This window comes from Saccopteryx leptura, chromosome 2, assembly GCF_036850995.1.
Source record: "Saccopteryx leptura isolate mSacLep1 chromosome 2, mSacLep1_pri_phased_curated, whole genome shotgun sequence".
Lineage (NCBI taxonomy): Eukaryota > Metazoa > Chordata > Mammalia > Chiroptera > Emballonuridae > Saccopteryx > Saccopteryx leptura.
In genome coordinates, this window is record NC_089504.1 from 23,213,613 (window position 1) to 23,229,126 (window position 15,514).

The following is a 15,514-nucleotide window of genomic DNA, read 5'->3' on the forward strand; positions in this document are numbered from 1 at the left end:
TTTTAAGAAAGTAAACTGCAAATATCTATTAAATTTGAAATGCTCTTAACCATTTGAGACAGCAAAGCAACACAAATTTATACCATAGAAATAAAAGCAACAATTTCAAGACTGCATTTCCAAGAATTCTTATTGTGGCATTATTTGTCAAGGTAAAAAATTGCAAACAATCTGTTAAATGCATCAGTAGTAGAACGTCTGGATAAATTATAGTATACCCTTGCAATGAAATATTATGCAGCTGTTAAAAATTAGTTAAATCTATATATCTTGATCTAGAAATTTGTTATGATGTGTTGTTTAGTGAGAAAAATAAATTACCCATTTTTATATAATTGGCCAACCTTTATTTGTGTATGCATTTCTGTATGAGTTTGTATGAAGATGCAAGGTGCGAAAAGATATATCTCAGACTAATACCGGTTACCTGGGGGGCAGGGTAGTAATGGAGATCACTTTTTCTGTATTTATCTTTGGACGGTGTTACTTGCTACAATCAGTATAACTACGTGTTGCTTCTGCTTTGTGTCATTTAAAATGTTTTAATAAAAGGTATACATCCAAGAAGGCAAAATAATTAAGGCACCTCAATGCAAGATGAACATCTTTGTAATTAATTATTGCCAAACATTAAACCCATACCATTGGAGCAAACTGCACAAACCTGTACAAAACAGAATAAAGTAGGCAACTTATGAGAATAACATGGTTTATCTACTGACCTTAACAAACTGCACAAACCTGTACAAAATAAAATAGGTAACTTACGAGAATAATGTGATTTATCGACTGACATTTCATAATTCGTATTTCCTTAATGATTAACTTGAAAGATAACCATGTGTTAGTAAAATAAATAAATGCATGTTACTTCTTGCAATCTTCTGGGAAAGAATTTTTAATGCCGAGCTATGTTATGGAAAGGACGACAGGAGTTAAATACAGAGAAAAAGACAATTCTTTTTCTTTATCAGATGGGTCTAAAGATTCCCAACTGAGAGAGAGAGAGAGAGTGTGTGTGTGTGTGTGTGTGTGTGTGTGTGTGTGTGCGCGCATGTCCATAAATTACAATATATAATCCTCACATTCCAATTCTAACTTACTTTCCTGCCTCTCCTCAATCTTCCGCCATTCAGGCATGGCCAACACCTAGCCAGACAGGAGTCATGTTCACCTCCTCCATTTTGCTTTGCTCTTTCCCTGAATCTGATTGGTTGCTTAAATCCTCTCCATTTTACCTCTGGAAAGCTTCTGTCCTTGCCCTGCTTCCGGACCTGTCGCATTTGGCCAGGATTGTTCAATAACATTGGCGCTGCCACTACCGAAGCAGCTCAGGCTCCTTCGCCAGGTCTTCCTGACCTTTCCCACCTGGCTCCTTGTGGCTTCCCACCACCTTCTCCACCATCACCCCGCTTGGACCTGTGTGATCAAGATTCTACTCACCCGACAGGACCTCGGCCTTGGCCAGGCCCCGCCCTCTGGCCCTCACTGGCCCGGAAGCGCATCCAGAAGTGCTCGAGCCTGAGGGGCGGGGCAGGGGATGGGGGCGGGGCTCATCCTGGCCTGGCTGGCCAATGACAACGCTGAAATCAGGGTCAGAGGTCACATGTCCAGTGGGCGGGAATTCTATCCTGCGAAGATCACTGGGAAGCAATTTTACCTCCGTGGTAGGTCTGAGAGGCTGGAGAGAGGAGGGAGGGAAAGTGTTCACGAGCTGCGGGGGAGGAGAGTTCAGGATAGGTGGCAGCTCTGAAATCTCCAGAAAACAGATTTGTGTGGCTCTGTGGGGACCAGATCCTAGAACCAGCGCCCACCTCGCCCAGTTAGGCTAGAAGAGAGGCTGCAAACACAGGAAGGACAATAGGACTCCAACCCACTAACTAGAGGTTGCGTAGTTTATGAGAAAAACCACGGTCCTTGCTTCTTCTGTGACTTTGTATGGTGACAGTATCATTTTCATGCAAGGGAGTGAGGAAGGGGAGAACTTGGGTGCTTTAGGTTGGTGGGGGGAGATTCACATCCAGGGTATATGGTCTTAAACAGTCCCGGGAATTACATGCCGTTGTGTATATGTACACCTTAAACATACGCAATTTTTATTGGTCAGTTGTACCTTAGTAAGCTGGGAGGATACAATCTTGGGAAAACCTTACTTTTCCACCTTGTGCTTAAGCATCCAACCTACTTATTTGTATTTGTTTCCATTTTTGGCCCAGTAGATACAGGTCAGCAGGTAGCACAGGAGACATACACTTTTTGGAAACGGGTAAGGAAAAATATTCCAGGAATTGCTGTACTTTAAAAGTTGGCTATTTTATTTTATATATATATATATATTTTAACTAATTTATTTTTATTATTTTTAATTTTTTAATTGATTGTGATGACATGGTTTCAGGTGTCCCATTCAATATAACACCTTCGACCCCCCACGTCCTGTCCGCCATGCCCCATGCAAAGTCTCTTTCCATTCCTATTTCACCCCCTTCACCCCCCCAAGCCTACCTCCATCCCCCCTTTTATTCTGGGACTTGCTAGAAAGTTGGATATTTTAAAATACATTTTATCTAACCATGATTTTGCTTGTTTCCCTCGTCTTTCATTTTAGAAATAATGCTTATTTATCTCTCTTTCTATCCATCCACCACTACAAGATGGATTCATATATCTCTAACACAATGAAATCAAGTTGCAGATGAAAGACATTCTATGAATGTATATAACATATGGTGTCTTATTTAAGTATTATATATTTAGATGAATTTAATGAGTAACTTGAATACAATAGTAATTATTGTTTAAGGTAGTCATTGAGCATGATGAATCCAAAACAGAGATACTAAAAAGTTTAAGAAATGCAAGAAAGAAAAAATTTAAGGTAAGTGCTGACAATAAACTGAATTAAACTAGGTAGGGTTGGATTTTAACTTGTTGAAAAAACTTCTAAATTGAGGCACAATTGGATACATGTTTCTGAAAGCACAATATCAAGAAATTGCAAAATAAGTATTTGCTTTGAAGATGAATGACACACTGTATGGAAAACTGTATCAAAGTACAAAGATTGGGAATATTTCCAGAGAAGTAATCACCAGTAAGAAAATGTTATGTTGGCATTGTTTAAGTAAGTGTGAAAGAGAGTGCCAACATTATGTATTCCCACATTTGTTGATACCACAGAATCTTTCACTATTAAAAATAATTCAGATAACTTATTGGCTTTGTTTTCCTTGGAAAGCTTATTGTAATATCCAAAATGTCTTCTGATTCACTAACTGAATAAAGTAGTTGTGTGCTGTTTTAAGAAGTTTGAGTATCTTTAATCCAGTAGTTGAGTGGTTTAGAATGCTCACTTGATGATAACTGAAAATAGGGATAGATTCATAGCCAATTAATGTAGATGGGATCTTCAGGTCTGGTTCAGTACCATAGATAAGGAAATACAGGTAAACTTCAAACTGGTTTAAAATGTTAATGAAACAAAGGCAAGGCCATTTGGATTACATTGTATATTTCTATCCCTAAATACTTATTGACAAATGACTATATGAAAACTTATAGTTTACAACTGATTTCCCCAACACATTTTAAGTGACTATTCAAAATGCTAAGGAACTATCTGATAAACGGGATCTCGTCTTAGAGTAACTTTTCTAAACTGTAATTCCTCTGGTTTTCACATAAATGAGAACTATCTTGGACTCATTTAGCATTCTAAATTTTATTTCTTTTTTCTTTTCTTTTCTTTTTTTTTTGAGAGAGAGAGGGACCAACAGGGGCAGACAGACAGGAAGGGAGAGAGACAAGAAGCATCGGCTGATTCTTGTACTTTAGTTGTTCACTGATTGCTTTCTCATACATGCCTTGACCTGGGGGGTCTGGCCGAGCCAGTGACCCCTTGCTCAAGCCAGTGACCTTGGGCTCAAGTCAGCGACCTTTGGGCTCAAACCAGCAACCATGAGGTCATGTCTGTGATCCCATGATCAAGCCAGTGACCCTGCACTCAAGCTGGTAAACCTGTGCTCAAGCCAGATGAGCCTGCACTCATTCTGGCAACCTCGGGGGTTTCAAACCTGGGTCCTCAGCATCACAGGTCAACGCTCCATCCACTCAGCCACCACGTGGTCAGGCTCATTGCTTCTTTAATTTGTTGATTTGTTAGTAATGACCTACTGACCTAAGAATAATATGCCATAGTTGCTTTATTCCAAATGAGCTCATAATTAGGGAATTCTAACCTCAGGCTTTTTATTGTCTAAATAAGAGAGCAGAATTTCCCAAATCCTACTCTACTGCTTCAGGCACAATTTTGCCCTTTGTTATTTGATTTTAAGGCCACTTAAGAAATATGGTTATCCTGAGAAAACCACTCTACCAGTCTTCTGAACTCGTGCCTCTTTTGCAACAAAATTATCACATTAAATATATTTCAGTCCCCGAACTAGAAGTTGTATGACTTCAACAATATGAAAATTATATGAATAATTTTACATCAACATATATTATATACATATTAGATAAAAATCTTTAATAAATGTTATGTTTATAGTTAATTTATTTTTATCATTCAGAGTCTTTTTTATTTTTTTATTTTTTTATTTTTTTATTTTTTATTTTTTCACTTTTCTGAAGCTGGAAACGGGGAGAGACAGTCAGACAGACTCCCGCATGCGCCCGACCGGGATCCACCCGGCACGCCCACCATGGGGCGATGCTCTGCCCATCAGGGGGCGATGCTCTGCCCATCCTGGGCGTCGCCATATTGCGACCAGAGCCACTCTAGCGCCTGGGGCAGAGGCCACAGAGCCATCCCCAGCGCCCGGGCCATCTTTGCTCCAATGGAGCCTTGGCTGCGGGAGGGGAAGAGAGAGACAGAGAGGAAAGTGCGGCGGAGGGGTGGAGAAGCAAATGGGCGCCTCTCCTGTGTGCCCTGGCCAGGAATCGAACCCGGGTCCTCCGCACGCTAGGCCGACGCTCTACCACTGAGCCAACCGGCCAGGGCCAGAGTCTTTTTTAAATAAAGCAAAGTTTGTGATTAAGAATGATTTTTCTGATCTTGGCTTTGCTATTTACCAACATTTAATTTAATTTTTATCTTTCCAGATGTTGACATTTGTACTATTTTCAAAGAAAGAAGATGTTTTCAATATTCAAATATTGTGCGATAGACTATTTATATGAGGTAGGGTATAACTGGGTCATCACCTATTTACTAAAAATTGTAATATAAAAAGTGTTATCTGCATTCATGATATGATTATGATAATTTTACAGTTGTCCTTGTATTCATCCTTAGTCTAGTTGCTTTGAAATTCATTTAAAATTACTTTCTACTTTTAATAGGCCTTAAAAATGCCAGTTTGGGAAGGAAATAATTGACAGTTTGACATGAAGTTAAAGCTCAGGAAAATAATGGAAACTTTCAGCAAGTCTAGGCTGCTTTTATGAATAATCTTGAGTAATCTTTAAAGAGTGGAGGAAAGCAATCTCAGTTATCTTTATGATAAAATAACAGTAACAGCATGTATTGACCACTTACTATGGGCCAGCTACTTTGTTTGTTTGATGGATTATATCATCTGATCATTTGTTCTTGTGATAGATTGTCATTTGATCATCGTAACTACTCCTTGAGGTACATACTATTATTACAAAGGTTTTAGAATTTTACAGGGTAGGAAACTGATATCTAGAGAAGTTAAATAGCTTTTATAAAGGCGAGAGTCAAGCCAAGTACATTGTTAAGAACTAGTAATTAGAGTACTTGTCATACAACAGTTCACTGGTCTTAGGATTTTAATTGACAAGTTAAATTTTAGTTTCTTGACCCCACTGACCAAGAAAAAAAAATACTCAATATAATTAAAACTGTTACATTTCACAGAAAATAAATACATAAAGGCATCTTCAGGTTTTATTACTTCCTCATAAGTAAGGGAGGCAAATATGTCATTATAACATATATATGGTTGGAAATCAGAGGCCATTGTTACACAAATATATTTATGAATATATTGGCCACCTGCAAAATTAGCCCATACTCAAACATCTTCAACTGTTTATCTTTGCTCATAGTATCTTAATTTCTTATTTGTGCACCACACCTCATGATACAGTAAAAATATGATACTAATCAATGGCAAATCTTGCAAAAAGTGCAGGATTTTGTAAAATTCGTGAAAACTGTTGAAGAACTACTCAAATAACAAGTAAAGCTATTATCAAATGAGGATCTTGCAAAATTAGATCATCTAACAAACAAGGGGAAGAGAATGGTTTGAGTATCAGGAGTCTGAAGTGCCTTGGAAAAATTTGATGAAATCCTCAAATATTTCTAAAGTTATCTTCTTTATGATTAAAGGTAAGTAATGACTAATGCCATGCATATAATTACATAATACAGTTTGTGGGAAATCATGACAAAAAAGCTATTTATAATTATAAGGTCATTATAAAAATCTTGTTAGGTATAAAATTTAATTTTTTATAACTGTTTTTTTTAGGTAAGTACTAATCAAGCTTGTTTTTTATTCTTACTGTGAACCTTTGGTTTTCATTTTATATAAATTACTTTAACGGGTTTTTTTTTATATACCATCAACTCTTGGATAATGAGAACATCTCATTTAATATGTTTAATACCTTCAACAAACATAAAACTCTTCAGAAATAATGCAACAATCATTTGTCTAAGTTCCTAAAATAATGAACTCTGTGGGAAGTTGAGAGTTGCTGAGGGATGACTTTGTAGAGGAGCTGTTTCTCAAGACAAGCCCTGAAAAGTGAATAGGACTTTGACAGCTAGAGAAGAGTAGCAGGAGAAGAGACCATGGTGCTGATAAGGGAGTGACTGCTAATGTTAAGAGAGGTAGTGGCAGTGAGCAGACACGCCTTTTTAAAGAGAACAGTTCATATTAGAGAGTAACGGAAGATAGAGCTGGAAAGTAAAAGCAAAATGGAATGACAGAGAACTTTGATTTACAAATTTGCTTAATTGGTTTAACATTCTTTTAAAGAAACAGTTCTATCTGTGCGATTTTTTTAAAGACTAGAATTACAATTGATGGCTGTCACAAGTGAAATAATGAGAAGAAACAGAAAACAAAAGTTAAGACAGCTATAGTATACTAAGTGAAAAAAAGCACATTGGTAAATGGTACATAAATGAGGTGATCCCATTTTTAATCAAACACACACACACACACACACACACACACACATTTTGGCTTAATCTAGAAAAAAAACTCGGTAGGAAAATATACCAAAGTATTACTGTTATTACCAGGAACCTGACTTTTCTCAGTATATGGTTCTGTGTTATTTGTTATTTGATATTTTATTATGAGCATCTATTACCTTTAAATAAAAATAACAAATTTAAAAGTAATTTTAATATTCTGCATATTGATAGATATTTTAAATGTATTTAAATTTTTTAATCTTATTTTCTTACATAGAATACAGTTAGAAAGAAGTTATGCAGAGATACTTTATTGCTTCGAATCCCTTCATGTTTATATAAAGATGAAAATTATTATGCAGAAGTTGATGATAAATTTAGGCAGCCATGGATGAGAGGTATGTTTATTTCTCAAAAGTCTAATTTGAAAAGTATCCTAGCCTTTATCACAGTAAATTAAGAAAATGTAGTGCTTTCTCATTAAATAAAACACAATGCATTTATTTAGTTGGGTGACAAAGTAAGGAATTGAGAAGCTTATACTAGATGTGAATAGATCAAATAAAAGATTTGTAGATGATGAAGTCATAAAATACTCTAAGCATTGTAAGCATTTGTTATATTATAAAAGGACCTTGCTCAACTGTTGGAGGGCTACTTTAAATTGTAACGATACACTGAAATTAAACTATTTAAAAATGTATATGTACAATATGTCATCTTTTGCTTTAATCATGACAATGTCTTAGTAAAGAGATAGGCTCCATGGACAAGTCAAATTCAGTTGACAGCATTTGTTTAGCATGCATTATGTCAGACACTGCAATAGGGAGGCAGGTTATGGGTACTTAAACCAACAAGTGGTAGAATTGGTGGTGAAAGATGAAGTGGTTCTTTATTTATATCAATTTTCTATGTGATGGCAGGCCATGGAGTGAGAAGGGAAGGGGGATAAGTATTGCAAATATGTGGGGGGGGGGGCAGAAATGTTAAATTTTTGTCTTCAAAAACAAGAAAGCCTATTAGGAAGGCATACTGTTGTCATCTGTTATTGTTGAATGTCCTTTTGAAAATTATGGTGATAGTTTGAAATGAGTTCATTCAGCATGGGTGGGGGTGATTTTTTTCCTCCAATAATTTTCAGTGGTTTTAGTGTAGTTACACAAAGTAGAGAGTAGGGGTTTTCCTAAGTAAGTACAAGGGAAAGAGAAGTAACAGAAGAGTCTTTGTAAGGAAGTGGTTATGGGACTGGCCGTGGAACCTGAACTGTCAGAGGAAGTGAGGACATGAGGGAGGATGAATATTGTTAAAATGGAAAAGCCAGGGGATCGAAGGTCTCACTCGAATTGGAAATAAGATAAAGAATAACTTTTATCAAACTGCTTATCTAATAGTACAGAAGGAAAAATAACAAGTTATAATTTTATTTTTCATTTTAAAAAAATAGTAACGTAACACCCAAAATTTATTAGACTCTTATAATATTCAGGTACTGTTCTAAGCAGTGTACATGTCTTATCACCTTTAATCTTTATAACAACACTATGAAAAGATCATTATTATTCCTAATTTGTAGATAAGGAGACTGAAGTATGAAGAGGTTAAGACATTTATCCAAGATCATATAGTTAATAAGTAGCAGTACAAGTATTAAAATCTAGGCAGGGTGATTCTAGAACTAGTACTGTATATAAAAGATGTACCCTAAACGTTGATATTTTTTCAGTGAGTCAAGGACTCAGATGTTAAGTGATTGTTCAAGGTAATGAAACTCTAGTAAGAAATAACAATGGTGGTAAAATACAGACCATTTAACTCTTACTTTACTTGGTTGCTTCTTAGGGTGCTAGTATATGACGTAGTTTCTCTCCTTAAGGAACTAAAGGTCTAATTTGGGAAACAAGTATAGATATATAAAAATTTTAAATATGTCTGCATCTGATTAAATACCAGAGGAAGTTCCACTGACAATAGTATGGCCTTTCAAGGAAAATATATTAGAGTGAATTAGAATGGTTAATAAGGGCTTTATTAGGAATAATATGAGCTGTTGGACAACACCATCTAAGATGGTTGTGCTACACAAGCAACAGAGAAGCTATAAAAACAAGGGTGGAATGTTCAGGTGATATTGTTCTGACTATAACTGAGGGTGATCTTTTTTTGAGGGGTTTTAGTAATGAGAATAGATACTTAAATATTTGGAACCTGGTAGAACTGCAAGAAAATTACATTGTGAACACATAAAGGTAACAGCATAATGTAAAAGTTGAATGTTTGGCTTCCTTGTATTAAGTATAAAAGAAAATTCTAGAAGCTAATGTTTATGACTCTCCTTTCTAGTCTCAGCTGTTTCAGTTCAGGGAATGACAGATGACTCACTATTGGATCAATGGAAAGCAAGCCTCTTCGAGTTCCTTGAGAAGTATGTGTCCTTAACCTCAGATTTCCCTTTTACCTCTAGAAGATAAACAGTAAGTTCTCTAGACAGCTAAAGAGAGAAGACCCTACCTTCATATCCTCACAGATTTTCTTCTTTTATCTGAAGAAAAAGCATGAATCTGATCGCAAAGGAGAGGTTAATAGAAGTGATTTACATCTTCTTTTTATCTTGCCCTCATTAATCATATATTAACTGTTCCCTATGCATTTGTGTTACAAAAGACATACAGAAATAAAATATGTTATAATGCTTTTATTCAATAAGTATACTTTCTGTAGAAAGAGCCCATAAAAAGTCCTTTAGATTAAAATTAGTCTTATCTCCTGTAGATAAATGCAAATGTAAGGCTATTTTCTAACATGCTTTGTCAAAACATTACTTATTATTGGGTCAGTCATTCATCACACATTTACTGGCTACCATCCAGTGCTGGATACAGGATACAAAAATGAGTAAGACAGCTTCTACGCACAAAGAACACAAAATATGAAATAGAAATTTATAAGTAAATAATTACAATACAGTGTGGGAAGTACGACAGATACAGGAACACAGAGTATAATATGAGGAAGAACATCTAACCTATTCAGCATTGTTAATACAGACATGAATTAGAGATTTCAGTGCAAATATAAATAATTTACTCTGTTGCTTCACTTCATGCAAAGAGTGCTGCTCAGACCCAGGAAGGATTTCATTATCATTCACATTTTCATGTTTTAGCAATTTAAGTTTGTTTGTTTGTTTTTTTAGTTGCACTTGAAAGAAAGAACCAATTTATATGTGTCTAGAATCTAAATACATAGAAGCCCAGTACACCATTTCTGTCATCTGAGAATTTATAAGCCAGGTTAGGAAGGTACTACATAAACAAAGAAAAATTAATAAGATAAGGAATTAATGATAACAAAAGATGTCCATCATAAGATCACAAAGCACAAGACCAATGCGAAGCACCTATTACATGACTAAACTCCTGAGCTGTGAGGAAGCAGCAGGCATGGTGAGAAGAGCTCTGCATTTGGAGTTAAAAGATGTGCCTTTAATTCAAAATGCAGAGCTCTTTTCCACCATGCCTGTCTGACCATCTGACTGTGGGTGATGGGGATGCAACATAACTGAATGACAAGATGACCTGGACATGTTTTCTTTGAACATATGTACCCTGATTTATTGATGTCACCCCATTAAAATTAATAAAAATTTATATTAAAAAAAAATATGTGCCTTATTCAGAAGCCACTGCAGTTTTGCTACCCAGAGGAATTTAAGAATAAACATCCTGTTCATTAGATTTCCTAAATCTTGCTTTTCCTCTCTGTCTTCCCTTTTTTGTTCCTTGTTTCTATTTTTGTTACTTCTTAATATTGATTCTAAGGCTTCAGTTCTTTTACTAATTTCTTAGCATGCTATGTTTGAACATACATAGGCATTTTCTGCCATGTGTTCCTAAAGAACCTTGTGTTCTACAAAATTGCATATTAAAATAGTAGGGCATACAGGAAAATTAGCTCCTGTAGTCAAAGCTATGCAACTTGTAACAGAGCACTAATAAAATTAATAATTATCCTAATTTTTTAAAAAACAAGCAGCATAGGTAAAAATAAATGTTAAATTCCTAACAAATAAATGCATATTAGAGTAAATATAGGACTTAGAATAAGAGGAAGATAGGTGATGGATTAGCTAAAGGAAAGTTTGAGGGTAATGAATTATGGAAACAAGGGCAAAATGCAAAAACCTCAGAGAGAACCAAGCAGTAAGCTTCCTAGCTTCTAAGACAGAGTACCTGGACAAATAGAGCAAGAGGAAGAACGTATAACAATATTATTATTCTCCATACCTCTGTGGCTTGCTGCATTCAAATGAATAGAGTTGAATGCAGAATATTGCACATATATTTATTTCCTGTATTCCTCATAACAACTATGTGAGCTCAATATTACTATGCCAATAGTATATATGAGAAACTAAGGCATAGATTAAGTAGTAACTTGCCCCTGGTCCTGCAGCTAGCCAATAGTTGGAGCTAGTATTCAAACCCTCAAATCCCAGTCTGTCTATCTTTAAACACTATACTTTTTTTTTGTTTGTTTGGTTTATATAACAGCTTTGTAGAGCTATGACTTATATTTGTATAATTCACCCGTTTAAATTTCCCAATTCAGTAGTTTTTAGTATATTCACAGAATTGTACAACCACTCCCAGGACCGATTTTAGTGCATTTTCATCAACATAAAAACAATGTTCTTATGAGTAATATGGATCTGGGTGAGTTGAGATAGTTTTTTCTTGTATCTTATATTTTCTTCAAGAGTAAAAGAGAAACTTTAGATTTTTTTTAATCTATGATTTTCAAGACATGGCATATTTTTTTTTCATTCAATTACATTGGGAAATTATTTTGATTTTGGTTCTTTAAGTCTGTATAGAGAATTGTTAAGGCTAAAATATTTTTAGAATATCAGAAAAAAAAAGTATATTAGGATGTGTAGCCAAAGTGCCAATAATAATTTTATCTATTGGAAAATTCATTAGAAAGATCTCTTGTGATTTTAAATACCCCAATTGTATAGACAACCCTGCCTGTTTCCTAGATCAATTAGGAAACAGGCAAAGTTTAGGTAAGGTTAAGAGAACCAAAAAAGTGCCCTGGACTTGCAATAGCAGGACGCTGTTAACACCCTGAGCTTGAAGAAGTCAAGGGACGGGCAGGAACCAACCCAATTAAGAACTGTAGCTATAGAAGAGGGACTGTCTGACACAAGATACAACTTGATATGCAGTCACTTCCAAACCACAGCCTAGGAGGGAAGGATTTGGGAAGAATAATATCCGGTTTCCCTTCCCACCTTTGACCTCCTGCCAATGCTTCCCATTGGCTGAACCCAACCAGAAGCCAGAGGGCAAGCTTAGCTGGTTCTTAGAGATCAGCCTCCCAGGTTGAAGTACAGAATATAAAAGGTTGAATAATGATATGGGAAAGCAGACATTGATTATCCATCACAAGGGCAATCCGGCAATGCATGATGGAATCTAAGAATCTGTGTACCTTTAACCTCATCATTCCCATTTTTAGGAAAAGTATTTTGAGAAAACATTTAGACAAGTGCGCATAGATATTCCTTGCATTATAATAGCAAACAATTACAAAAAATTAAAATTTTAAGCAATAGGATTGAATAAATTATGATTTACCAATACAATGGGATCCTGTTCATCCATTCAAAAATGAAGTGAATGTACATCGACTGGCATGCATATGTACTCATGCTTTACTCTTTAGCACAGAAGAACTGGCTATGGAATAATAGATACATGAATCCATTTTGGTTTAAAAATATTCAATACAATACAAAAATACATAATTTTCAAATTCACTTCTTGAGTGGTGGGGCTATGGGTAACTTTTCTCTGTATGTGTTGGAGGTTGATATTTTTTTCTACAGTGAATATATGTTATTTGTTAATAAAGATGTTTTGAAATAGGACATAAAATCAGTAATTTTATAATGTCACAGAAGAACAACTACAGGAATGGTGACTCAGATTAACTGTGAATTTGAAGAAATTGTTCCAAGTTCAAACCCAAATTCTCAAACTGAAGTCGAGGAAGGCAGCTTATACATTCATAAGGACTACAGTGACATCTTTGTACCTATTAGCTGTTCACAAGAAGATCCAGCATTTCAAGCACAGAAACAAGGTAAAACATTTATTCCCATTGTTAGAAAACATTTCTTACTAATATACAGATTTAGTCCAGTAAGTTTTTGTTTTATTATATTTATTTTTTTATTTTACTAAATATATCCACCTGTAAAATTATAATTCTAAGCTCTGCCACATTAGGGAAATATTTTCTCTTTTGCATTAATCCCCTTTTTGTAAGTTATACTTTTTTATTTTAATTGTGTTGGGCCTCAAAATAGCCTCAAGATTTGATCACAGTGTGCTTACAGCATATTGCTATAATAATATTAGCATCTATGTACAGATCAGATAACAGCAATCTGGTGTGATATTAAATTAATAGATTTTTAACTGATGCTTACATTTTATTTTCCAAAATACTCTAAACATTTTCAATTTAATTTCATTTATGTGAAACCATTATTCAGAGTGGAGATGGAATAAATTCAGTATTAGGTCAGGAAATTTGTCCAGCTTTTACAAATTTACCATAAGTAATAATGAAAAGTCTCTTTTATCTAAAAAATATTCCAAATCTCTCATGCTACTAGAGTCTGCTGAATCCTTCCAACTTATAAAAACTTGCTGAGAACTTCCTTCCTTTCTTTTTTTTTCTTTTGTATTTTTCTTAAGCTGGAAATGGGGAGGCAGTCAGACAGACTCCCGTATGCGCCCGACCGGGATCCACTCTGCATGCCCACCAGGGGGCGATGCTCTGCCCATCTGGGGTGTTGCTCTGTTGCAATCAGAGCCATTTTAGCGCCTGAGGTGGAGGCCATGGAGCCATCCTCAGCACCCTGGCCAACTTTGCTACAATGGAGCCTTGGCTGTGGGAGGGGCTGCAGAAGGGGAAGAGAGAGATAGAAAGGAGAGGGGGAAGGACGGAGAAGCAGATGGGCACTTCTCCTGTGTGCCTTGGCCGGGAATCAAACCCAGTATATCCACATGCTGGGCCGACACTCTACCATTGAGTAAACCAGCCAGGGCCAAGAACTTTCTTTCTTATATCTAGAATACCCTATTCCCTTTTTTTAAATGAAAAAAACTTGACTTTATTGTATAATTGCTGTTATCATTTAAGATATGCTATAGTTAGAGCATGAAAAATAAATTCTTTCACTGCCATTTTAATGTAGTTACATAGATTGTATATAAATTTTTAGTGTTGGAAAATATGTATGTAATGATATATAGAGTTAAATCCCTCTTAAAAGATATTAGAATAATTGCATTAAAGACTGAGCTTCTGAGCATGGTATAGTAGGAAAAGCCTGAATTTGGAATCAGAAGATTTGATCATAGTCCAAATTCACCCTTAAAAAAGTGGTACAAGTTTGGGACAGTTATTAAGCATTTCATGGTTTTTAATTTTCTTCTATAATTTCTTTCTTTTAACTTACTCATCTAATTTTTTTTCATCTAATTTCTTATAAAAATTTTTGTAGGGATTAAATAATAAATATGTGCATGTAAAGAAATGGTTTGTAAAAAAATAACAGGCTATCCAAACATAGCTATTATTATCAATATTAATGTGGCAAACTAGAAGCTACTATTAGCAAATTTCATAATATCTATTGTCCGCTAGAATTAGAAATTTCTTATGATTTACTGAATGAAAATATGCTTGAGTTTCTCAAAGCAACAGACTCATAGATACAGAGAACAACTGATAGTTTCCAAGCAGCAGGGGGTTGGGTAGGAAAGGAGAAGGGATTAAGTACAAATTGGCAATTATAAAAAAGTCATGGAGATATAAAATATAGCATATCCTTGTATTCTCAAATAGTCAATTATATTGTATTAACTATGTATAGTGCCAGATGAGTACTGGACTTATAGTGGAGGAGGATTACTTTGTAACTTACATAAATTTCTAACCACTATGCTGTACACATGAAACTAATACAGTATTGAATATCAACTGTAGAGGGAGGGGTTGGGGGGGGAGGGGCAAAAGAGAACCAGATAGAAGGTGACAGAAGACAATCTGACTTTGGGTGATGGGTATGCAACATAATCAAATGTCAAAATAACCTGGAGATGTTTTCTCTAAACCTATGTACCCTGATTGATCAATGTCACCCCATTAAAATTAATAAAAAAAATTTAATGGAGAATATCAACTGTAATTTAAAAATAAACATTAATAAATATTTTTAAATACACATGAATTATTTATATTCAGTATTTCCTT

The 15,514-nt window shown here is 35.2% G+C and overlaps 1 protein-coding gene across 1 annotated transcript in view; it reads left to right on the forward strand.

Moving 5' to 3' along the window:
• The first annotated feature begins 5,137 nt into the window (after window positions 1-5,137).
• The window catches only part of SHOC1 (shortage in chiasmata 1), a 65,107-nt gene continuing 54,730 nt past the window's right edge, over window positions 5,138-15,514 (forward strand). The window contains 4 exon segments of the mRNA XM_066365616.1: window positions 5,138-5,182; window positions 7,458-7,578; window positions 9,524-9,605; window positions 13,146-13,330. Coding sequence (XP_066221713.1) covers window positions 5,138-5,182; window positions 7,458-7,578; window positions 9,524-9,605; window positions 13,146-13,330 — 433 coding nt within the window.